Source organism: Phyllobates terribilis, unplaced genomic scaffold (assembly GCF_046119375.1).
Source record: "Phyllobates terribilis strain yellow unplaced genomic scaffold, ASM4611937v1 Scaffold_11__3_contigs__length_659146591, whole genome shotgun sequence".
In the NCBI taxonomy this organism is placed as follows: domain Eukaryota; kingdom Metazoa; phylum Chordata; class Amphibia; order Anura; family Dendrobatidae; genus Phyllobates; species Phyllobates terribilis.
Genome location: NW_027362771.1, coordinates 29,880,200 through 29,907,173, shown reverse-complemented (window position 1 = coordinate 29,907,173; position 26,974 = coordinate 29,880,200). Strand labels below are relative to the sequence as shown.

The following is a 26,974-nucleotide window of genomic DNA, read 5'->3' as shown; positions in this document are numbered from 1 at the left end:
TCTTTCTTCGGCAAGTGGGGGATAGAGAGATGAACTTCGATTGGGGAGTGGTCCGAGAATATATGGGAACCTATTTCCGGATTAGAGAATTGGTTTACATATTGTGTTTGTACCAGAATGTAATCTATCCTTTGGTATGAGTTGTGGAGGGCTGAAAAATGGGTAAAATCCTTAATTGTGGGGTTAACGAGTCTCCATAGGTCAACTAGACTCATATTATGAAGCTTGTGTCTAAGTTTGGTTAGCGCTTTCTGAGAGAAAGCTGATTTTCCTGAGGAGGTATCAATATTAGGTTCGAGGGCAATACTTAGGCCATGTGCCCACGTAGCTTTTTTGTAGCGTTTTTACGGTCGCGAAAACACTGTGAAAACGCTTGTAAAACCGTCTGCCATGCAAAGCAATGTGAATTCGGATGTGCTGTGCACATGATGCGCTAATTGGCGCGCCGAATTCGCATTGCGTTGCAAAACACAGCATGACCATTTATACCGCGATTACGCTGCAAATTCGCGGCCATTGAAGAACATTGAAACACAGCAAACCCGCAGGTATATGTGGATTTGCTGCATTTCAATTAAATTCAATGGATGCGAATTTGCAGCGTAATCGTGGTGCGTGTGGTACCCAGGATGAAGAGGAGACTACAACTCCTCTTCATCCCGGCTACCATGCGGTGAAAAAATAAATAAAAAAGTTTAAAATAAAAAAAACTTGTATACTCACCTCTCCGGTCTGCTCCCGGCGGCGTCCTCTCTCCTCGGCGTCCCGCGGTGTACTTCTGACGCGCCCCTGGGCCTGCTGTGTCGTGCGGCATCGCGCGCACGGGGGCTTACCCGGAGCCGGATCAGATGGGGGTAGTAGTCTCGTGGCGGTGACCCGGTCCGTGCCCAGGGAGTCATACTGAGCAGCAGTCTTTAGCAGTAGATGTTAGAATGTTCGACTACGCCACCCGTTGAATGCGGCTATGAGGCCGCCGCTGCAGGGCAGACCGCTGAGGCCGGTGGTAAGGTTGTGCAGCGTAGCTGGTAGAACCCCCAACGGGAGGGGTATGACCTCAGGGCAGCAGATGTGTATGATAGTGGTAGTGATGGTGCAGCAAGGAAGCTCAGAGACGTGTGGTGCAGTTTCAAGGCTTTTACTCACAGGTGTTGCTCCGGTCACTTCGGCCAGCAGTGACCACCCGAGCCGTGCTGCGTCCACCAGGTGCGGGACTCGGCCAACCCCCAGGCAGTTCCAGAGCGTGGTCCCGAGCTCCCCTCTATTCCTTCCTACGGGCCGTCCTCACCAGGGACCCACCTTTGTCCGGCTCCCTCGGGTCTTTTGGTGGCGAAACCTTTCCCGGCTTCCCTGACCCTATGCGTGGTTTGCCTTCCTGGTGGATATGGTGAGGGGTCGCGCCAAAACTTGTCCACGACCTCCGGTTCCTGGCTAAGGATGTTTTGCCTCTACCAGTTTGGGATCCGGTACCCTCTTCTGCCAACCCTTCACCCGTCTTAGTTCACTTGTGGGATCTCAGGGTTCCCTCTGCTTGTGTCTCTGGGCCTTTCACTGGGTTTTTCCTCTTCTTCCTCTTTCTCTGCGCTTCAGGCCTGGCCCTGGAGCTGGGCCCAGCCGGAGCCACAGCTCCCTGTCAGCCCTCTCTGGCTGAACTCTCCCTCAGAACAGACTCTCCTCTGAACAGGACCCTGTCTCAAGATGGTGCCCACCTCTTATACTCCCTCTGACACCCGAGCCCAGGTGACTAGCACCCAATGGGCTCCTTCCTATGCCCAGAGTCCCTCCCCTGTCTGCTCCTACACTACTGGGATGTTCCTCCCCCCCTCCCACTCCAGCCAGGGACAGACGCTGTCGTACCTGCACATCTACCTAGTGGGAGTACCGTTGTTCTGTCCCCCGGAAATGGGATGAGTGTAGTGCATGCAGCTACTGAGCTCGGTCCCACACTCCATCCTTACCCGGGAGTGGAATACCACACCTCTGGATTGAGGTGCAATACCCCTGTAGCAGCCAAGTCCTCGGGGTGCTACACTTCCACTACCTGCGGTGACGTCATTTAGTCAGCTGATGGTCACGCGACCGCTGACGTCAGCTGTCAGGTGATGGTTGTGACGCGCCCCCTGGGCCGTGGGGTACCCGGTGCCGGGCCTGTGGATGCTGGGGAATGTTACAGTGGCGGTGACCTGGTCCGTGACCCAGGGCGATCAATAAAAAGGGAATTATTTATAGGGGATTTATAGTGATTGTATAAAGTTCGTGACGCCACCTGTGGAGTGCGGCTAAAGGGAGCCGCCCCTGCGGAGCAGTCCTCTGAAGCTGATGTTACTGCAGCAGGGATGGTGTGGCTTTCCACAGGTAGAGCTAGCTCCAGGGCAGTGTAGATATGGCGGGTTGTGCTGGGCGTTGTAGTGCAGGGGTTGATGGCGCAGCAAGAAACACAGAGACAAGATAGTGCAGTCCCAGGGTCTTTACTCACAGTTGTTGCAGTCCAGATTACAGGGAACCATGTAACTGCCCTCGTCGTCCTGTGTTTACTCAGGGAGGGGTTCAGTCTACCCCCAAGTAACTCTGGAGTACTTAGCAGGACCCCCTTCTGTGTGTCCTCGCTCTCTGGCCTTCTTCCTGCACCTCACACCTAGTGTCTCCAATCCGGTACCCGCGGGCCTTGGCGGGCGACGTCTGTTCCGTCCCCTGGGTCCTATATGGCTACCTTCTCGGTGAGACTGGCGTGGACTTGTGGCTACAGAACATAAAGTACTGCAGCCTCCGGTTTCTAGTTGGGCATAAAGTCCTCTGCTAGTTGAGGGACCGGTTCCCTTTGTGTGACCTGACCCCTCCACCTCCTGGCAGATTCGGGCGTACTGGTGGCCTTCTGCACGGCCCGCACCCCTGGGGTCCTTTCTTGATTCTTGGAGCCTTTCTCCTGCTCCCTCTCCTCTCTTCTCTCCTTCTCTTCAGACTTGGGCCTCACTGGCTAGGCCCGCCTCTGGAGCAGAGCTCCTGCAGAGCCTCTGCTCCCCTCACTTCTCCTCCTCTGACTGACTTGTCTTTCTAAGATGGTTCCCTCTTTCATACCTCCTTCTGAAGTGCTCAACTGATCTACTTCCTCTACTCACACCAAACTACATGGTTCCCCCTCTCTAGGTTCCCCCCACTCCAGCCAAGGAAAGGGCTCAGCAAGCACCAGAGACATCTTGCCCTCCCCTGTTTGCCTGGAGTGGTGTGTTGGATGCAGGTGTTAGGGTACCGGGCTGTACTCCTTCCTTACCTGAGAGTGAGATGCCACATCTCTGGCTGAGATGCAGTACCTCTGTGGCGACCGAACCCTCAGGGGCGCCACAGTTGCGTGACCATCAGCTGACTAAATGACATCACTGCAGGTCCTGCAAGTACACCGCGGGACGCCGAGGAGAGAGGAACCCCCGCCGGGAGGAGACTGGAGAGGTGAGTATACAGGTTTTTTTTATTTTTAACTTTTTAATTCTTTTTTTTTTTTTTTTTACTATAGATGCAGCATTTAAAGCATCTAAGTTGGTCACACAATATAAATCCATGCCGGTTGCATGGATTTATATTGTGTGACCAACTTGTCAAGCACTTTTCCAAGTGATGCTCAAAATCGCTTGGAAAAGTGCTTGAGGCTAAGTGCCCACGTTACGGAACTGAAGCATATTTTTTACGCTTCTCCCTGGCGGGAAAATCGCATGCGGATTTTACATGCCGTTTTTCCGCCAGGTAGAAGCGTTTGTGAGGCGTCTTTGCAGCATCTTTGCATGCATTTCCGCATGCGGGTTATCAAGCACTTCTCCAAGTGATTTAAGCATCACTTGGAAAAGTGCTTGACAACTTGTTCACACTATATAAATCCATGCAACCGGCATGGATTTATATAGTGTGACCAAGTAATAGTTAAAAAAAAAGAATCAGAATGGTAAAAAATAAAGTTTATACTCACCTTCCGATGCATTCTCTGCCCCGTCCGGAGTCTTGAGTGGCTCACGCTGTTGTGTGCAGGACCTGCGGTGAAGTCATTGAGTCATGTGATGGGTCACATGACTCAATGACGTGGCAGGTCCTTCACACAACAGCGCGACGGAGGGAAAATATCAGAAGATAAGTATAAACTTTATTTTATTCTTTTTTTTACAGGTTCTTTGGTACCCAGGTCTGGATGAGAGTCTCCTCTCATCCAGACTTGGGTACCATCCGCACATTGATTCCGCTGCGCTTCCACAAAATTAATGAACATGCTGCGGATTTTTGACCGCAGCATATACGCTGCGGAAAAATCCGCAGCATGGGCATTGACATTGCGGAATGCCATTGGGGACCATGGGGTGCGGATATACATGCGTTTTACAAGCGTTTACGCTGCGGAAATTCCGCAGCATATACGCTTGTAATACGCAACGTGGGCACGCAGCCTGAAAAAACGCATGCGAAAACGCATGTAAAATCGCTGAAAAAGCGCTTCTCTCTGGCAGAAAAAAATGCATGTAAAAAACGCTCTGCATCAAATCTGCTACGTGGGCACATAGCCTTAGATCTCCTCCCAGAACTAGATCCCTTCTTAGAATTCTTGAAGTGTTTCAATGGTTTTAATAAGCCAGTTAATCTGGTCATTGTTTGGTGCGTATATGTTTGCAATTGTTAAAGGGGTGGAACCTATTTTGCCTTTTATAAAGACGTACCTGCTGTCTTTAGGCTGCATGCCCACTATGCCTTTTTCAAGCTATTTTGCCAGGAATTTCCGCAACGAAAACGCTTAAAAAACGCTTGGTAATACATGCCCCATGGTCCCCAATGATAATCCGCATGTGCTGTGCACATGCTGCGGAAATTTCCGCTGCGGATTATCATTGCCGAAAAATACGCAGCATGTCCATTAATTTTGCGGACACGCAGCGTAATTGCCGCCATTAACTTGCATTGAAATGCATAATATCCATGTCAGCACATTTGCACACACGGATATTAGGCGATTCTATGTGCGGATGGTGGTACCCTGGTTTGGAGAAGAGGAGACTCTCATCCAGACCCAGGTACCATAGAACCTGTTAAAAAAAAGAATTGAAAATAAAAAATAAGGATTATACTTACCTTCCGATGGCCCCCGGTATTTTCTCTGCTTAGTCTGGTCTGTTGTATGGGTCGCGGTGGTGTGAAGAACCTGCCATGACGTCATTTAGTCATGTGACAGGTCACGCGACAGCTGACGTCGGCGGTCGCGCGACCTGTCACATGACTCAATGACGTCACCGCAGGTCCTTCACACCACCGCGACACATACAACAGACTGGACGAAGCGGAGAAAACACCGGGGGCCATCGGAAGGTAAGTATAATCTTTATTTTTATTTTTTACCATTCTTATTCTTTTTTTTTTTTAACTATTACTTGGTCACACTATATAAATTCATGCCGGTTGCATTGATTTATATAGTGTGACCAAGTTGTCAAGCACTTTTCCAAGTGATGCTAAAATCGCTTGGAAAAGAGCTTGATAACCCGCATGCAGAAATGCATGCAAAAACGCTTGACAAACGCTTCTACCTGGCAGGAAAAACGCATGTAAAATCCGCATGCCAGGGAGAAGCAGAAAAAATATGCAGCATTTCTGCATCGTGGGCACTTAGCCTTATCCTTCAGTTGGTCAAGGAGGGTGAAAGGTACTTGGTTGCTTATACCAATGCTCACTCCTCTTGACTTCCCTGAGATAGAGGGACTATGTATCTACTTGGAGAAAGGAGAGTTGGGAAGGGATGGGATGTGTCCGTCTTTAAAATGGGTTTCTTGTATTAGACAGAAGTCTGACTTCTTTTTTTTAGGTATTGACTTGGCCGCGTTTAGAGGGGGAATTAATTCCTCTAATATTATAAGACAAAATTTTAATACTCGCCATACTTACATAAATGTGGGTCTAGAAGATTCTCGAGACGGCTGGATAAGTATTCTGAGTGAAGGTGTAGAGCAAGGCAACAATCTGAATGCAAAGAAGGTTCTGGTTGTTTGACGATTTGACGTCCTTGATTGACGAGGCACAAGATATCTATTTGTAATAGAAAATCGGACCGTTTGGGGGGTCAAGAGGAGACGGAGTAGGTGTTGAGAAAAGTAGGAAGGCAGACAGTTGGGGGGGGAGAAAAGCAAACCATTGTTCAACAGGAACAATGAATCTATTAAGAAAACATATGATTAAGTTTCTTATATAACTGAGGGCACTTAAAGATACAGTGCAAAACATTGGAGTAAATTCACACTATCATCAGTGTCAACACATGAACTCTATCTGATAACAAATATATTAAAGGACAATATCAAATTCGAACAGAAAAAATTTAAGGTCAAAATGTTAAATCTGAACAGACTTGTAGTCACATTGCAGACCAGGAAAAGAAGAGAGGACCAGGGTCTGAAACCGAAAGGTTGCATTAGACGACCTTCTTCTGAATAGTCAGAAGGGTAGAAGAAGACCAAAGACACATGTCCATTTCAAATGTGGGCTCAGTCCCAGATTAAACGTTTGTGAGTGAGTTTTCCTTGTCGTCTTCTTTGTTTACCCAGACGTTCAGTTGGGGCAGGTTCCCATGCAGGAGGAGGGGGGACTGGGAGCAAAGTCGCCAGGCCCTGCACGATATTCCAGTCTTCAATGTGGATATCTGGGAGGTCTAAGAGTGTAAGCGCCTCTTCCAACTCTTCTTTAGTGCGAATGATCATTCTTTTCCCCTCTACAGTAAATCAGATGACAAAAGGGAACAGCCAGGAATAAAGAATTTTCTTTTGTCTTAGGACATCTGTAAGTGGTTTCAAGATCCTTCTTTTCTGGAGAGTCTGAGGGGAGATATCTTGAAAGATCAGGATGTGCGCATCTTCAAAAGAAATGCAATCTGAATGCCTGGAGTTTTTAAGGATGTCCTCTTTAACTTTGTAGTTCAGGAGTCTCTAGTTTATGTCTCTAGGTGCTTCGGAGGGTTTAGTTTTTTTCCTCAGAGCCCTATGAGCGCTTTCTATTACGATCTCCTCCTGGTAGTTCTCACCTAGGATTTGGATAAAGAGGGTTTTTATCGTAGAGGGCAGGGCCGGCTCCAGGTTTTTCTGGGCCCCGGGCGAAAGAGTCTCAGTGGGCCCTTTAACACATACCACGATTCATGATGCAGAGATACGGCGGAGAAATATATATATATATATAGTACAATGCAAAGATTTCACTTCATGAGTGATATCTATTGTAAATTCCACAATAGCTCAGAAACCGGTGAATCGCTCCACACAGAATAGTGGCCCCCATATAAGGCTCCATACGGAATACTGGTCCCCATATAACGCCCATACGGAATACTGGCCCCCATATAACGCTTCATACGGAATACTGGCCCCCATATAAGGCCCCATACGGAATACTGGCCCCCATATAAGGCCCCATACGGAATACTGGCCCCCATATAAGGCCCCATACGGAATACTGGCCCCCATATAAGACCCCATACGGAATACTGGCCCCCATATAAGACCCCATACGGAATACTGGCCCCCATATAAGGCCCCATACGGAATACTGGCCCCCATATAAGGCCCCATACGGAATACTGGCCCCCATATAAGACCCCATACGGAATACTGGCCCCCATATAAGACCCCATACGGAATACTGGCCCCCATATAAGACCCCATACGGAATACTGGCCCCCATATAAGGCCCCATGCGGAATACTGACCCCCATATAAGGCTCCATGCGGAATACTGACCCCCATATAAGGCTCCATGCGGAATACTGACCCCCATATAAGGCTCCATGTGGAATACTGACCCCCATATAAGGCTCCATGCGGAATACTGGCCCCCATATAAGGCTCCATACGGAATACTGGCCCCCATATAAGGCTCCATACGGAATACTGGCCCCCATATAAGGCCCCATATGGAATACTGGCCCCTATATAAGGCTCCATATGGAATACTGGCCCCCATATAAGGCTCCATAAGGAATACTGGCCCCCATATAAGGCTCCATGCGGAATACTGGCCCCCATATGGAATACTGGCCCCCATATAAGGCTCCATACGGAATACTGGCTTCCATATAAGGCTCCATACGGAATACTGGCCCCCATATAACGCTCCATACAGGATACTGGCCCCCATATAACGCTCCATACAGGATACTGGCCCCCATATAACGCTCCATACAGGATACCGGTCCCCATATAATGCTGCATGCAGGCTGTTACCCCCCACATAATGCCCCATACAGGCTGTCCCCCCCTTATAATGCTCCATGCAGGCTGTTACCCCCCACATAATGCCCCATACAGGCCCCTCCCTTTTAATGCTCCATGCAGGCTGTTACCCCCCACATAATGCCCCATACAGGCTGCCCCCCTCTTATAATGCTCCATGCAGGCTGTTCCCCCCCACATAATGCCCCATACAGGCCCCCCCTTTTAATGCTCCATGCAGGCTGTTACCCCCCACATAATGCCCCATACAGGCTGCCCCCCCCCTTATAATGCTCCATGCAGGCTGTTCCCCCCCACATAATGCCCCATACAGCCCCCCCCCTTTTAATGCTCCATGCAGGCTGTTACCCCCCACATAATGCCCCATACAGGCTGCCCCCCCTCTTTATAATGCCCCATGCAGGCTGTCACCCCTCCTCTTTATAATGCCCCATGCAGGATGTCCCCCCCTCTCTTTATAATGCCCCGTGCAGGCTGTTCCCCACCTTATAATGCCCCATGCAGGCTGGTCCCCACCTTATAATGCCCCATGCAGGCTGTCACCCCTCCTCATTATAATGCCCCATGCAGGCTGTTCCCCACCTTATAATGCCCCATGCAGGCTGTCACCCCTCCTCTTTATACTGCCCCATGCAGGCTGTCACCCCTCCTCTTTATAATGCCCCATGCAGGCTGTCACCCCTCCTCTTTATACTGCCCCATGCAGGCTGTCACCCCTCCTCTTTATACTGCCCCATGCAGGCTGTCACTCCTCCTCTTTATAATGCCCCATGCAGGATGTCCCCCCCTCTCTTTATAATGCCCCGTGCAGGCTGTTCCCCACCTTATAATGCCCCATGCAGGCTGGTCCCCACCTTATAATGCCCCATGCAGGCTGTCACCCCTCCTCATTATAATGCCCCAAGCAGGAATCCCCCCCTCTTTATAATGCCCCATGCAGGCTGTTCCCCACCTTATAATGCCCCATGCAGGCTGTCACCCCTCCTCTTTATACTGCCCCATGCAGGCTGTCACCCCTCCTCTTTATAATGCCCCATGCAGGCTGTCATCCCTCCTCTTTATACTGCCCCATGCAGGCTGTCACCCCTCCTCTTTATACTGCCCCATGCAGGCTGTCACCCCTCCTCTTTATAATGCCCCATGCAGGCTGTCACCCCTCCTCTTTATAATGCCCCATGCAGGATGTCCCCCCCTCTCTTTATAATGCCCCATGCAGGCTTGTCCCCACCTTATAATGCCCCATGCAGGCTTGTCCCCACCTTATAATGCCCCATGCAGGCTGTCACCCCTCCTCATTATAATGCCCCAAGCAGGAATCCCCCCCTCTTTATAATGCCCCATGCAGGCTGTCACCCCTCCTCTTTATAATGCCCCATGCAGGATGCCCCCCCTCCCCTCTTTATAATGCCCCATGCCTCCATACATTAAAAAAAAAAAAAAAATCAAATACTCACCTCCCTTCTCCTCACCTGCTACCTGCTACCTGGTGCCCGCTGCCTGCTGCCCGCCGCTCGCTGCTCGGCTCCGAACTCCAGCGTTGTCGGCGTCTTCCCGCTCAGCGCTCCCTGTGACGGCTCAGGGGAGGGCGCGGTGTAAAGACGTCACCGCGCCCTCTGACCTGAGACGTCACAGGGAGCGCAGAGCAGGAAGACAGCTGATCTGCGGAGGCACGGGGAGAGGTAAGTATCGGGCTGCCGGGGCCCTGAGCAAGCGGCGGAGAAGGGCGGACGCTGACACCGCTCTCCTCCGCCCATAGCCCAGCGGGGTGCGCGACCGCCAGTGGGCCCCTCTGCCTGCTCAGGGCCCCGGCATTTGCCCGGGTGCGCCGGGTGCTGACGCCGGCCCTGGTAGAGGGGATGGATTCTGGGAGGATGGTTTCTGGAAGGTCTCTAATTCGGATGTTGTTCCGGCGACCTCGGTTCTCTTGGTCTTCAAGGGCTTCAAAGGCCGAGTTTAGATAGCGTTGGCATTTCTGAAGACTATCCACAGTTGCTACAGAGAAGCTGCATAAAGACTCTTGAGTTGTTTCAAGTGTATCTACTCTGGATCCGACCTGTGTGATTTCTTTCTTTAGATCTTTTATTTCTTTCATGAGAGAATCAAGTGCCGATTGAAGGGCTTTGTGAATAAAAGAGCGAGACACCTGTCTTGAATCTTGTGCAGCCTCTGTGTCACTATCTTGGTCTTCATTTAAAGAACATTTTAAAGTTGGAGTAGAGACTTTCAAGGGGGGTGGAGTTTTGTTGGATGAGACTGAAGGAGGAATATTATCTTTTTTAACACATTTTTCTATGTCCCCTTTCAGATTCTTGGAGTGCAGGTTTGAGTCTCTTGAGGGTCCTCCTCCTATTTTGACCATTTTGCAAGGGGTCCTTAGTTATAGATTAATATTAGAGTTCTGTGTTGAATTTTTTTGTAAAGTTCACATATTATCAATTGAGTTGATGAAGGGTAATTGAGCTGTAAGAAACTTTTATTTTTGAGGTGGATGGTTCTAGGAGTTACATCATATTACCACGTGGTGACTCAGACAATGATGTTAGCATAGAGAAGATGTCTGGGATGTACACTACCGTTCAAAAGTTTGCGGTCATTTAGAAATTTCATTATTTTTGAAAGAAAAGCACATTTTTTTCAATGAAGCTAACATTAAATGAATCGGAAATGCACTCTATACATTGTTAATGTGGTAAATGACTATTCTAGCTGCAAACGTCTTGTTTTTATTGCAATATCTACATAGGTGTATAGAGGCCCATTTCTAACAACCACCACTCCATTTTTTAATTGTACATTGTGTTTGCTAACTGTGTAAGAAGGCTAATGGATGTTAAGAAAACCCTTGCACAAGTATGTTAGCCCAGCTGAAAATGGTTTGGCTGATTTGAGAAGCTATAAAATTGACCTTCCTTTGAGCTAGTTGAGAATCTGGAGCATTACATTTGTTGGTTCTATGAAGCTCTCAAAATGGCCAGAAAAACAGAACTTTCATGTGAAACTCGACTGTTTATTCTTAGAAATGAAGGCTATTCCATGCGAGAAATTTCCAAGAAACTGAAGATTTCTTACAACGGTGTGTACTACTCCCTTCAGAGGAGAGCACAAACAGGCTCTAACCAGAGTAGAAAGAGAAGTGGGAGGCCCCGCTGCACAACTGAGCAACAAGACAAGTACATTAGATTCTCTAGTTTGAGAAATCGATGCCTCACAGCTCCTCAACTGGCAGCTTCATTAAATAGTACACGCAAAACGCCAGTGTCAACGTCTACAGTGAAGAGGTGACTCTGGGATGCTGGCCTTCAGGGCAAAGTGGCAAAGAAAAAGCCATATCTGAGACTGGCTAATAAAAGGAAAAGATTAATATGGGCAAAAGAACACAGACATTGGACAGATGAAGAATGGCAAAAAGTTTTATGGACAGACGAATCAAAGTTTGAGGTGTTTGGATCACACAGAAGAACATTTGTGAGATGCAGAACAACTGAAAAGATGGTGAAAGAGTGCCTGACGCCATCTGTCAAGCATGGTGGAGGTAATGTGATGGTCTGGGGTTGTTTTGGTGCTGGTAAAGTGGGAGATTTGTACAAGGTAAATGGGATTTTGAATAAGGAAGGCTATCACTCCATTTTGCAACGCCATGCCATACCCTGTGGACAGCGCTTGATTGGAGCCAATTTCATCTTACAACAGGACAATGACCCAAAGCACACCTCCTAATTATGCATGAACTATTTAGGGAAGAAGCAGGCAACTGGTATTCTATCTGTAATGGAGTGGCCAGCGCAGTCACCAGATCTCAACCCCATTGATCTGTTGTGGGAGCAGCTTGACCGTATGGTACGCAAAAAGTGCCCATCAAGCCAATCCAACTTACTTGTGGGAGGGGCTTCAGGAAGCATGGGGTGAAATTTCTCAAGATTACCTCAGCAAATTAACAGCTAGAATGCCAAAGGTCTGCAATGCTGTAATTGCTGCAAAGGGAGCATTCTTTGACGAAGCAAAGTTTGAAGGAGAAAATTATTCTTTCAAATAAAAATCATTATTTCTTACCTTGTCAATGTCTGGACTATATTTTCTAATCATTTTGCTTCTCATTTGATAAATAAAAGTATGAGTTTTCATGGAAAACACAAAATTGTCTGGGTGACCCCAAACTTTTGAACGGTAGTGTAGTTTGTTAATTATTATTACTATTCCTCTTCTGAAGGGAGCAATTTGGAGACACTTCAGAGAAAACAGTAAGTTTGTGAAAAAAAAGGGAAGAAATTTTTTTTTGTAAAGAACAAACTTCAGCCACTAGATGTTACCAGAGATCTTTTTCGAGTGGGATGCTTTAGTAAATTAAGATTATTTCCTCAATTTTGCTGGTTTTTAATGCCGTTTCCAAGTAGGAATAAGAAAAAGTCAATGTCTCTTGGTCAGATCTATAGGTTTATAAAAAGAGATTAGATTCTGATTGATTAGATCTCTAAATTATTTATTGTATTCGTGGTGTTTGTAATGTTTGTGGTGGGGAGGGTCGTCCTTGTACACTTTGCAGGTAACTCCACAAAGGTCTGGGTTTTATGAAGAGTAATTGTAGGGGTTAGGGAGGGAGGAATAGATATAGAGCTGAGGCCTCTCTCTTTTTCTATATGTGTCTTTAGAGAGGGTTGATGATCCTCAGATTTTATTTATTATTTTTATGGCTTAGGGCCCTTCTCCCTTATGTTCCCCCGGCGCTTCAAAGATGATGGCGGTTTCCGTGGTGGGAAAAAACCCCAGACAGCCAAGGCAGGCAACCCCGTAAGGACTCACCGGGACGTGGGCCCCAGGACCCGGAGCTCAGCAGCCACACCTCTCTCAGGTAAACCGCCAAGGTCACCAGTCCCAGCATGGGCCTCCGCAGCACCAGGGACCGGAATAGGTGAGTACTGTGGCTCCTGTTTTCGGGTGTTTGTGTGGCAGATGGTGGTGGGATGAGAGCGGGGGTTGTGGTACCTTGCACCGGGCGCCTCCCAGGCTCCGTCTAAGTCCAGCGGTAGTCCCAGCTTTCTCAGGATGCGGCCACCGTCGCATGTACCGGGTCCTTCCCGCTGTCTCAGCCAGACGTGTCCCGGCCTGATCGGGTGGCAGGAGTGCTCAGCAGCAGCGCTCAGCAGCAGTGTCACTTGGCTGGTTTGTCTCTGGTCACTGGGGTTCGAACCAGGCAGCCGTCAGGTCCCACGTAGCTGCTGGCTCTATTCCGCGGGTCGTCCCTCCGGCGTGCGCACACTTGTAGGAAAGGCCGTGGTCTCAGGCTTCTCAGTAGGCCCAAAATTTCAAAGCGAGATTTCTATTAAAATAAAGTTTATACGGGGCCAGATGAGCCCACAGAGACTCTTGAGGTGCCCGATTGGGTCCAGTTGGGAAGAAATACTCAGAAAAAGTTTGAAAAATAATGTCCAAACTGGGAGCTCTGCAAAGTGTGACTTTCTCTTATTTTGCGTGACAAGGTGATGTTTTCAGCTATACCATGTTTATTTACATTCAAATTTTTGATTGTATTTTATTCCACTTTTTGGTCGGCTGTATAATGAAAAAACATATTTTTTTTACACTTTTTCATTTTTTACGGTGTTCACTGAAGGGGTAGATTGGTGGGACAGTTTTACGGGTCATTCACGGCGATACAAAATTTGTGTACTTTGCTTATTTCGGTTTTTACATTAATGTACGTATTTATTGGTATAATATTTTGTTTTTTATTTTGTGATTTTTTTACTTAATATTTTTCCAATTTTTATAAACTATATTTTTACTTTTTTACCTTGTTCCAGGATGGGATAATGACGCGCCCCCAGGGCCGTGGGGTACTCGGCAGCCGGGCCTATGGATGCCGGTATGGGGAATATCACGGTGGCTGGCCCGGTCCGTGACCCAGGGCGGTCAATAAAAAGGGGGGATTATTTATAGGGGATTTGTGAAGTTCTCGTAACGCCACCTGTGGAATGCGGCCAAAGGGAGCCGCCGCTGCGGAGCAGTCCTCTGGAGCTGGTGTTACGGCAGCAGGGATGGTGTGGCTCTCCACAGGTAGAGCTAGCTCCAGGGCAGTGTAGGGGTAGATGGTGTATGCTGGTGAGAGACGGCAGGACGGTCCCGGAGGAAAGACAGACACTCACACGGGGGTAAGCTTCAGTACCTTTACTGGTGATGATGCAGGCACGGTCCAAGGTACTCCGTACGAAGGGCGCACTTTTGGACTCTCCCCAGTGAGCGGGTATAGGGCCTCCTGATCTGTGGCTTTATTCGTTAAGCTTCTGACCTGCCTGGAGCTAGGCCTAGCTTGGTTACTGTCTCTCTCTCTCCCTTGCACCTGCTGACCTGGTGGTAGGGCCTCCTCATGGAGATCACTCTCCCTGGTTGCTGGGGCCTCCGTGACTCCTAGCCCTGGTACTGTAGTCAGCGTTTGGTAAACCTGGGACCTGTAGTCCTCCAGGGGTCCCGGTGGTCCCTACTGGGTATAAAGGGACCCCGTAGGCGCAGACCCGGTGTCCGGTATATATCTCGGGGTGAGCCTGGTATGCTCTTCTGCCCCCTCGCGACTTCTTCCTTCTCCTCTCGCCTTCGGCCACACTCAGGGCCCTCAATAGGCCTTCACTCGTGCTGTAGGCCTTGGCTTGCCTAAGCACAGCAGCCAGCGTGCTGCCTCTTCACTGCTCTCTGAGCGTCAGCACGCTCTCTGCTCAACTCTCAGCTCTGTCCCTCTCTGCGTCTGAGTGGGAACTCTCTGCCTAATTCCACCCTCCAGTGTCTATATGTCCCCGACGGGCTCCCTCTGCTAGTCTGAGGTGGTAGGGTGGAGGTGTGTGAATGTGTGAGGGCCTCTTGTGGAGAAGTCCATCCATGCACCCTTCTGGGTTCTGTGGCACCAGTGCGCAGCAGGGCGCCACAATAACAACTTTCCCTGCCTTGATCGCTGCTATGATTTTGCATTGTAGGGTATTAGCTCAGTGTATCGCACACAGGGAGGGGGCATGTCAGTTCCTTCTCTGAGCAGGAGCTTACAGGTCCCGTACCGGGGTGACCCCACTGCCATCTTTCAGTCCGAAGTTACCATGTGCTGATCGGAGCAGAGAGGGAGCTCTCTCCCTCTGCTATGGAGATCATGGTCACTACTGAAAGCATCATCAGATGGTTAAATTCTAGCACCAATCATGGGAGTTTCTGCAGGGTGTCAGTTATAATATATTGCTGACACCCACTGATTATCGCACCGGCTCTGCGCATCTCCCTCAGTGCCGTACATGTACGGCGGATGTCGCGATAGGTTGAAGGCCTTTCTCCTTTCAATACTGTGTACATCATCTGCCTGTGTTACAAATAATAATAGTAATATAATCAGCATTGCTCACCTTCCCCTGCTCCAGAACTGGCTCTTCTGATGCGCTAGTCTTAGTTTGCAGGCTGAAACTCTGACTGTAGCGCATGTGGCCTCTGCAGCCAATTACTGAGCTCGACAGCTTGCACTGACTAAATCGGCATCAGTGCTGAGATCAGTGATTGGCTACCATGGTCTCATGTGCTACCGACATGACATCACAAGGGCTGCATTTATAACAAGCTATTAGGGCATAAATATAATAAAAAGTAATAATTTCCCTTTTCACCTGTTAAAAATTAAAAAAATAGACATATTTGGTATAGTCATATCCATACAAAGTTATCAAAATATGAAATTAATTAAAGGCGTTGTCTGGGACTTTAACATTGATGGCCTATCCTTTATATAGTGCGGCGCGGTAGTCCCGGGCGAAGCACTCGTCTCCTTTTTTGCCCCGGCACGCTACATGAAAGTGTAGGTCCTGGCTGGGTGTAGACATGTACTGTGAGGGCATCACGCCCATGCAGGCTGCATGTAGCCGGTGGTGTGGCCTGGCCAGGACCATGTGTTTTACAGTTCAATGAGGGAAACTTCCATTCCAACACAAACTCTTTACTGGGTAGTAACTTGGTAAAAGCTATATACAAGGAATAGCGGGTACAAAGCACTTTTCACTTCCAATCTCCTTCCTCCGTAGTTTACTCCAGGGCTAGTAAGGCACACTGTTTCGTCCTACTCCACCACAATCCAGCTTTAACCCTACAGTCCTGATGACCAAGTCTCCTTACTTGTTCTTTAGTTCCGCGCTTCCTATTTCTTCCATTACTGGTACCCTGGAACCCTTGCACTTGGGACCCCCACTAGTCCGTCGTGCTTAATCCTGCTTAGGTCCGTTACCTTCTGCGTTACAATCTCCAGGGTTCATGACTCACGGTCCTATTCAAGCACACCTCTGCGGGAGGCCACGCTGTGTCGTCAGTCACTTCTCCTTAGGATCATACTATCCCTTGTCCTTTGTCTCCTCTCACTTAGGATCATATTTCAATGCAGCTCTGCTTGCTTTACTCTCCAAACCCTTTCTAACTAACTAACAGAAACTCCGTCACTTTCCCTAGCATAAACCCCTCCCACTATGGGCTAGTCCCAAACATTAACTCTATCTTACCCCAATGTCACTACCTGTAACATTCCTGGCGGTGTGCTTGCATAGTGCACCACCTCCCACTATGCAAGACCGCAATCTTACCTGTCAGTCCAGCCTGCAAACCGTGTTCCAGTTCATGCTGTGTGCATGTCTCTTGACTGACTGCTTAGGGCGGCGGCCTGGTTACTTCCTGATTCTTATAGCTGATGTGGGCGCACCCCTAATGTGTCTCCAGCCTATTGCTGTGAGTCACTGGATATTTAAACCCCCTCCACCCAATAGGAAGAGCAACACTAACATTCAGTGTGCTCCTTGACTCTGAAGTTGCCAGGTCCAGTTCTGTGTCTTCTTGTCTGTTTCCGCCATCTCTGGGGGCTGCATACCCAGACCTATTATCTGTGCCTTCTTGTCCTTTTCCGCCATCTCTGGGGGCTGTATACCCAGGCCTGTTCTTGTATCTCTTTGCAGTAGCAGTTCCTGTCTGAACTGTATCCTAGCCTGTTATCTGTTTATCTCTATGTCTGTACCTTCCCTTTTCCTGTAGTATCTGAACCTGCACCTAACGCCAACTTGTTGTCTCTGTACTTCTGTTTGTGAGTTTTGTGTCCACTCGCTACTTCATAGTAAGTACCTTGTGTGTATCTGTTCCTGCTTGTCCCTTTTCCCATCCTCCATCTCTTCCTGTATTTTCCAGTCTGTTCCATGTGAACAGAGCCCTGTCCTCTCTGCCTTGTCCACCGCACCTGCAGTTTCGCTCCGCTCTGTCTTGCCCACCGCTTTGGCGGTTTCTCTCTGCTCTGACTTGCCCACCGCTCCGGCGGTTTCCCTCTGATCTGCCTTACCCACCGCTCCGGCGGTTTCTCTCTGCTCTGACTTGCCCACCGCTCTGGCGGCTCCCCTCTGACCCGCCTTACCCACCACTCCGGCGGTTTCTCTCTGCTCTGACTTTCCCACCGCTCCGGCGGCTTCCCTCTACTCTGCCTTACCCACCGCTCTGGCGGCTTCCCTCTTCTCTGCCTTACCCACCGCTCCGGCGACTTCTCTCTGCTCTGACTTTCCCACCGCTCTGGCGGCTTCCCTCTGCTCTGCCTTACCCACCGCTCCGGCGGCTTCTTTCTGCTCTGCCTTGCTCACCGCTCCGGCGGCTTCTCTTTGCTCTGCCTTGCTCACCGCACCAGCGGTTTCTCTCTGCTCTGACTTGCCAACCGCTCCGGCGGTTTCTCTCTGCTTTGACTTGCCCACCGCTCCGGCAGCTTCTCTCTGCCCTGCCTTGTCCTCCGGTGGTTTTGCTTTACTCTGCTTGTCTACCGCATCTGCGGCTCTGTACCTGTCTCCCAGTCTGTACTGGACCCTATCCAGCCTGCGCTCCAACCTGCTAGTACCTCCCGGTCTGCACTTCAGCCGTGCTTGCCAGTATCTCCCTGTCTGCATACCAGCCGTGCTTGCCAGTGCCCACCTGTCTGCATACCAGCCGTACTTCCCAGTACCCACCTGTCTGCATGCCAGCCGTGCTTGCCAGTGCCCACCTGTCTGCATACCAGCCGTACTTCCCAGTACCCACCTGTCTGCATACCAGCTGTTCTTGCCAGTACCCACCTGTCTGCATACCAGCCGTACTTGCCAATACCCACCTGCCTGTATGCCAGTCTACCTGCCTGTTCCTGCATTCCCCGGTGTGGGTCAACAACTGTGACCGGGGTCTGACCTGGAGTCGCACCTGGTCCCTCTGTTCGGTTCCTCCTTGGTCAACGGAGTCGACTAAGCCGCCATGCGACCTTGGTCAGATCGGGTTGATACTTAGTTACGCCCCTCCAGGCACTCCTCGGTTCATGGTACAGTGGGATCACTAATCACGCTCACGCCAGTCAGTCCGGGCGCGAGCGTAACACTACCTATACTACAGTCCACTATCTAAATCTCTACTCTACCTGTTTTATACACAATGCCTTACAATATCACATCCTATACTGTACATTACTTACACACTACACAGTAGAACACCATTCACATACACTACTGATTTTGCAAATTTTCCCATCTACAAAGAATGGACAGGTCTGTAATTTTTATCGTAGGTACACTTCAACTGTGAGAGATCGAATCTAAAAATAAAAAACGGAAAATCACATTGTATGATTTTTCAATAAATAAATTGCAGCTTACTACATGAAATAAGCATTTGATCACCTACCAACCAGCAATAATTCTTGCTCTCACAGACCTGTTGTTTTTTCTTTAAGAAACCCTCCTACTCTGCACTTATTACCTGTATTAATTGCAACTGTTTGAACTCGTTACCTGTATAAAAGACACCTGTCCACACCCTCAATCAATCACACTCCAACCACCATGGCCAAGACCAACGAGCTGTCTAAGGACACCATGGACAAAATTGTAGACCTGCAAAAGGCTGGGATGGGCCACAGGACAATAGGAAAGCAGCTTGGTGAGAATCCAACAACTCTTGGCACAATTATTAGAAAATGGAAGAAACACAAGATGACTGTCAATCTACCTCAGTCTGGGGTTACATGCAAGATCTTGCCTCATGGGGTAAGGATGATTCTGACAAAGGTCAGGAATCAGCACAGAACTACATGGGAGGACCTGGTCAATGACCTGAGGAGAGCTGGGACCACAGTCTAAAACATTACCGTTAGTAACACACTACGCAGACATGGAGTAAAATCCTGCAGGGCACGCAAGGTCCCCCTGCTCACGCAAGCACATGTCCAGGCCCTTTTGAAGTTCACCAAAAACCATCTGGATAATCCAGAGGAGGCATGGGAGAAGGTCATTTGGTCAGATGAGACCAAAATAGAACTTTTTGGTATCAATTCCACTCGCCGTGTTTGGAGAAGCAAGAAGGATGAGTACAACCCAAAGAACACCGTCCCATCCATGAAGCATGATGGGGGAAACATCATACTTTTGGGGGTGCTTTTCTGCAAAAGGGACAGGACGACTGCACTGTATTAAATGGAGGGAGGATGGAAGGGGTCATGTATCGCAAGATTTTGGCCTACAACATCCTTCCCTCAGTAAGAACATTGAAGATAGGCCGCGGCTGGGTCTTCCATCATGACAATGAGCTGAATCACACAGCCAGGGCAACTAAGGAGTGGCTCATAAGAAGCATTTCAAGGTCCTTCAGTGGCCTAGCCAGTCTCCAGACTTGAACCCAATACCAAATTTTTGGAGGGAGCTGAAACTCAATGTTCCCCAGCGAAGAAGAAGATCTGTATGGCGGAGTGGGCCAAAATCTCTGCTGCAGTGTGTGCAAACTTGGTCAAGAACTACAGGAAACATCTGACCTCTTTAATTGCAAACTAAGTTTTTTGTACCAAATATTAATTTCTGTTTTTCTATTGTATCACATACTTATTTCATGCAATAAAATGCAAATTAATTATGTAAAAATCATACAATGTGATTTTCTGGATTTTTTTTCAAGATTTTGTGTCTCACAGTTGAAGTGTACCTACGATAAAAATTACAGACCTCTCCATTCTTTCTAGGTGGGGAAACTTGCAAAATAGGCAGTATATCAAATACTTATATTCCCCACTGTTTATACAAGAGACGCATGACAACACAACACAACGCAATTGGTGTCTTCGGGGCAGGAACACAACCTTACACTTAGGATAGGTCATCAATGTCTGATCGGTGGGGGACCAACACCCGGCACCCCTGTCGATTAAGTGCTTTCGGTGTCGGAGGCGGCCATAACTGCTGTATTAAAAATCACATCAGGTATGAAACATATGAACATGGTCAAAAAATTGCTAAAAAAAATTTCCAGTCAGAAAAATTCATGCCAGAAAACTTAGTGTGAACATACTCTAATTGGTACACAATGCTTGTTAATCACTGCAACCCCTTAATTTTTTAAGATGGATAAGGGTCCCAGCAGTTAGACCACAGATCATAAAGTGATTTATCCCAGTGACTAGGAAATCAAAAACATTTTGTTGCAAGGACAATTTTCACACTTACAAACATACACAAATAAAAACTAAATTATAAAGTAAAAAATCTTATTATACCTCCATGCAGATATGTTTTTAGAAAGCAGACACCTGGCATATGGGAAAAATGTCATCTGGTATGCACAGTCTTCATGCCAATTGAGTTATAACAGTGACTTCTTGTAAGAAAGCAAAATGAAAAACATTTCCGGTTTCTAGCTAGTCAGAGTCACGCAGAGACTGAGATACACAACACCCCTAAAAAGGAAAGTTAAAAAAATTCTTCATTGTTTTCACATTATCACCAGAAGTCGATAGTTCACAAATCTCTGAATTAGAGATGTCCATAAACTTTCAAGTCATGGAGTCAATAATTGACCCAACTAGGTGGTGGGAAGTACTTTAATATAGAAACGCTCATTTTTAAGCTGTCTTTACACATTAGAGAGCTGTCAGCCGAATGATCACTCAGTTAGAATGAGTTCTCCTGTGTTCTCTATAAAAAAGCCAAAAAAAGGACATCTCTGCCGGTTGCTTATCTCCAGGAGAACAAAGTGATCGGCAGTCCAAAATCAGACATAACTGAATGACATCTTCCTTTGATTATCTGTTGGCTGAGCCCGTTGATATTGTGCATTCGGCCAACATTAGTCTAATGTGTATGGGGGATTTTACGCTTTCAGTAAAACCCTCCTCACCAGTCCAAATGTCACATATCTCATATGGCTAACAGACGGTGTTCAATTGAAGAATTTTTCTTGTATCTTACCCTGTAATCACTGGAGGGATTGAAAATAAGTTGCTGTTTCTTACCCTGCGATCAATGGAGGCTTTATAGGGGAGAGAAGACTGTAACAGGCTGTGATCTTACGTCCACTCTCTTAGGGACCCCATAAATCAGGAGCGGTCAATTCATTTTCCAAAGAGGCCACTTGAGAGCCAGTGGCCAAATCAATAGGTTCAAAATTAACATATTATTATTCTACATTAATATTAATTCTATAGCTTAATAAAGAGTACAATAAAGTGTGTTGACTCGCTGCTACTGCTAATACATATTACGATAGAGCTTATTGTAACCTGTATTCTTACCACTAGCAGCTAATCAAAAAATATAACTTAATGTTTTTTATGAAGTTTATATATCATAATGCTCCTGTTATTAAGCCTTAAGTATAATAAGCATGGATGTACCTTGATCCTTACTATGATATCTCTCATGGTCTCTTTCCTTGTATTTGTAAATTTCCTATCAGTATAGGCTGTACGATGTTTCAGCTGTCAGCTTTGTGTCCTCCACACATAGAAGGACTCGCTCTGCCAAAAACTGAAGGATCGGCAGTTTGAAATTGGACATGCCAGATCCTTATCTCCCCAACATCATCTGTAAGGAGAGAGTCAGGAGCGCCCCGTTCACATCAGACTGACTTGTGAATGCTATTTATATGAAATTTGATAATACTAATTGTATAATGGCGTAGAGTCACAGATGGCCTCCTACTTGCATACCTAACAATATTTCTACTTTATTTCTTGTAGATCTATGTGGTCGACAGCGCAGATCGTAAGCGATTTGAGGAAACAGGGCAGGTATGCTCCGAAATGACTGAATCAATAAATTATTAGAATTTTCTTTAATGACAAGGTAGCGCAAATGTAGCGCCCCGAGGGTTCGGTTGCTACAGGGGTATTGCACCTCAACCAGAGGTGTGATATTCCACTCCCAGGTAAGGATGGAGTGTGGACTTGGGCTCAGTTAGCTGCACACACATACACTCCCCATTTCCGGGGGACAGCTCGACGGTGCTCCCAGATGCGGGCACAACTGACCATGTCCCTGGCTGGAGTGGGGAGAGAACCCAGTGGTGTAGGAGCAGAAAGGGGACGGTTTCTGGAGCACAGGAAGGAGCTCATTGGGTGCAGGTCACCTGAGCTCAGACACAGAGAAGCAGATAAAAGGTGGGAGCCATCTTAAGTCGGAGAGTAGAGTAGAGAGAGTTCAGAGAGAGAGAAGTAGTTCAGTCAGAGCTGACAGGGAGCCGCGGCTCAGCCTGAGCTCAGCTCCACGAGGCAGGCCTAGAGAGAAGGCTGGGGCCAGAGAGGAGAAGAGGAGAAGGAGAAAGAAGGAAGGAGAAGAGACAGAGGAGTGGAAGGGCTCCAGAAACAAGAAGGCAGAAGGGACCCTAAGAGTGCAGAACGGTCAGCAACCGTTGCATACCCCATTATACCGGGTAAAAGGGTCAGGCTGTGGAAAGGTACCGGATCCCTAAGTTGGTGGAGGCGAATCTACCCTCAGCCAAGAACCGGAGGTTGTGACCATTTATTGATGCGACCCCCCGCTAAACCTGCTAGGAAGGCACCATATAGGATAGCGGGAAGTGAAGGCCAACGCTTACCCGACACCATCCGCGGTAGCCGGACAGAAGTCAGGACACTGGTGGGGCACGAGAGGCCAGAGAAAGGACAGAAGGGTGTCCTGTGCCATACTCCTGAATTGCCTGGGGGTTGACCGAGCTCCTCACCTGGTGGACGCAGCACGGCTCGGGCAGTCCTTGCTGACAGAAGTGACTTGGATAACAACTGTGAGTAAAAGACCCTGGACTGCATCATTGGACTCTGTGTGATTTCTGCTGCGCCTGCACCATCACCTCCAGCATCCACTTACACTGCCCTGAGGCTACACTCTTCCCGTGGGGTGTTATCCTACCCCTGTGCTGCACACCAACACCAGCCTCAGCGGTCTGCCTTGCAGCGGCGGTTACCCCTGACCGCAATCCACGGGTGGCGTAGTCGGACATTCAAAACACTGATAAATAGACTGCCACAATTTGGTCTAACTACCCTGAGCCACGGGATCGGGTTGCCACTACTACCCCCAGCATCGTACAGAAGCCCGGTTCCGGGTACCCCACGGCCCAGGGGATGAGTCACAAACAGAAATCTGCTTCTTTCTGTGTAGTTATGAACCATGGAGCAAAAGTTCAGCACAGGACCCCACTACCACCTATGATAAAAGCAAAAACTCTTCTGATGTACCATTGTGTATACATCACATTATTAAAGGAAACCTGTCAGTTCGAATTGACATATTGATGAAGTGGTATAGTTGTATTGGGGATGGTAACCCTATTAACCTGATACTTTATGTTAAATAGATCCAATGTGGCAGTGATGAGAAATAAAGCGTAGAAGTCATTGAACTGCACTGGTAAAAAGCAGCCCAAGTTCACTGATACACTCTCAACCTCCGGTTGGTCTTTGGCACTCCCATAAGAATGACTACAGTGGCAATGTGCATAGTCAACCTTGACTCCATCCATACTGGGTTTTTCAGAGCCTCGAGAACACAAAAGCCTTGTGTGAATGGAATGATGGTCGTCCATGCACATTGCAACTCTAGTCATTCTTATGGGAGTGCCGAAGACCAGCTCGGCTATCTCCAGCGTCAGACCCCTAGTGATTGGGAAGTTAATTTCTATCCTATGAATAAGAGATAACTTCCAAACTATAGAATACTCCTTTAATGTTAAAATATAAGTATTACTGACATACAGTGGGGAAAATAAGTATTTGATACACTGCCGATTTTGCAAGTTTTCCCACCTACAAAGAATGGAGAGGTCTGTAATTTTTATCGTAGGTACACTTCAACTGTGAGAGACAGAATCTAAACAAAATCCAGAAATTCACATTGTATGATTTTTACATAATTAATTTGCATTTTATTGCATGAAATAAATATTTGATACAATAGAAAAACAGAACTTAATATTTGGTACAGAAACCTTTGTTTGCAATTTACAGAGGTCAGATGTTTCCTGTAGTTCTTGACTAAGTTTGCACACACTGCTGCAGGGATTTTGGCCCACTCCTCCATACAGATCTTCTCCAGATCTTTCAGGTTTTGGGGCTGTCTCTTCCCTGGACAACATTGAATTTCAGCTCCCTCCAAATATTTTCTATTGGGTTCAGGTCTGGAGACTGGCTAGGCCACTCCAAGACCTTGAAATGCTTCTTACAGAGCCACTCCTTAGCTTCCCTGACTGTGTGTTTTGGGTCACTGTCATGCTGGAAGACCCAGCCACAACCCATCTTCAATGCTCTTAGTGAGGGAAGGAGGTTGCTGGTCAAAATCTTGTGATACATGAGCCCATCATCCTCCTTTCAATATGGCACAGTCGTCCTATCCCCTTTTGCAGAAAAGCACCCCCAAAGTATGATGCTTACCCCACCATGCTTCACGGTTGGGATTGTGTTCTTGAGGTTGTACTCATCCTTCTTCTTCCTCCAAAAACGGCGAGTGAAGTTGATACCAAAAAGTTCTATTTTGGTTTCATCTAACCAAATGACCTTCTCCCATGTCTCCTCTGGATTATCCAGGTGGTCACTGGCGAACTTCAAATGGGCGTGGACATGTGCTTGCATGAGCAGGGGACCTTGCATGCCCTGCAGAATTTTAATCAATGACGGCATAGTGTGTTACTAATGGTAGTGTTTGAGACTATGGTTCCAGCTCTATTCAGGTCATTGACTAGGTCCTCCCATGTAGTTCTGGGCTGATTCCTGACCTTTCTCAGAATCATCCTTACCCCAGAAAGTGAGATCTTGCATGGCGCCCCAGACCGAGGAAGATTGACAGTCTTTTTGTGTTTCTTCAATGTTCTAATAATTGTGCCAACAGTTGTTCCAGTCCATCCTAGCCTTGTCTGCAATTTTGTCCCTGGTGTCCTTAGACAGCTCTTTGGTCTTGGTCATGGTGGTGTCACGGGTGTCTCAGGGTTGACAGACAATCATAAGGTGTCCAGCTATAGAAGGTCGCTGCATTTGGCCTTACAAACATCTCCCCGATCCTTTTATGATTCCTCTCTCTTTAGGACCCAGCTGTGATCCTCATCTTGCTTGGGGATTATACCTTTCCCTTTAGGACCCTGAGGTATCCTCACCTTTCTACTGTTAATCAGCACTTCCTTGCTGTGTACTTAAATAAACTCAGATCCTCTATGAGTTGCTGGTGATAGCGTGTTATACCTATTCAGGCCTGGGATTCTAGTAGTTGACTAGAATTACCTTGGAGTTCCTTTGTGGATTGTTGCCGTGCTTTTTCCAGTGTCATCTTGGAGCAAAGTTTATTCCCCTGTTTATTTGCCCTGTGTCTACTTTAGTTTGTAGTAGGGTTGACTTAGTGCTCACCCCTCCCACTCCCTACCTAGGGCTTAGCCTTAGGGTTAGCTACGGCCAGGTTTCCTACTCGGCGGTAGGTGCAGAACCTGTTTAGGGTCTATAGGGGAGTCAGAGTTTGTCGTTAGATCTGTTTAGGGGTCTACACTCTCCCTTTGCCTAGTTGTATGGCTCCCTCCCCTTTTCCTGTCGTTATTTGCTGGGTTCTCTCTATACTTAGCCTGACAGCTGAAGGGTTGGAGTGTCATTGATTCAGTGTGTGGACAGGTGTCTTTTATACAGGTAACGAGTTCAAACAGGTGCAATTAATACAGGTAATGGGTCCAGAGTAGGATGGCTTCTTGAAGAAAAACTAACAGGTCTGTAAGAGCCAAGATTCTTGCTGGTTGGTAGGAGATCAAATACTTACAGTCGAACCAGAAGTTTACATACACTATATAAAAAGACACATATGCATGTTTTTCTCAATATCTGACATGAAATCAGAATAAACCTTTCCGTTTTAGGTCAATCAGGATTACCATAATTTTTAATATTTGCCAAATGCCAGAATAATGAGAGAGAGAATGTTTTAAGACATTTTTATTACTTACTGCAAAGTCAAAAGTTTACATACATTTCATTAGTATTTGGTATCATTGCCCTTAAAGAAAACCTGTCATGTCGTATCTTCTATCTACACTGCCCCCATTGCGTTGTTAGTGATGCAATGTGCATCATTAACAAGCTTTTTTTCATTAAAATTGGTGGTAATATAATGAATCTATAACCATTTATGTACTTACAGTGGGTATGGAAAGTATTCAGACCCCGTTAAAATTTTCACTCTTTGTTTCATTACAGCCATTTGGTAAATTCTAAAAAGTTCATTTTTTTTCTTATTAAAGTACACTCTGCACCCCATCTTGACTGAAAAAAACAGAAATGTAGAAATTTTTGCAAATTTATTAAAAAGGAAAAGCTGAAATATCACATGGTCATAAGTATTCAGACCCTTTGCTCAGTATTGAGTCGAAGCACCCTTTTGAGCTAGTACAGTCATGAGTCTTCTTGGGAATGATGCAACAAGTTTTTCACACCTGGATTTGGGGATCCTCTGCCATTC

General features: G+C 47.4%; 1 protein-coding gene across 1 annotated transcript in view; it reads left to right on the top strand.

The window, feature by feature from the left end:
• LOC141167211 (ADP-ribosylation factor-like protein 3) overlaps nucleotides 1-26,974 on the top strand; it is an 89,283-nt gene that overhangs the window by 48,885 nt on the left and 13,424 nt on the right. Inside the window, exon 4 of the mRNA XM_073654659.1 lies at nucleotides 22,231-22,281. Within this exon, the coding sequence (XP_073510760.1) occupies nucleotides 22,231-22,281 (51 nt within the window). The remainder of the gene's footprint in view (nucleotides 1-22,230; nucleotides 22,282-26,974) is intronic.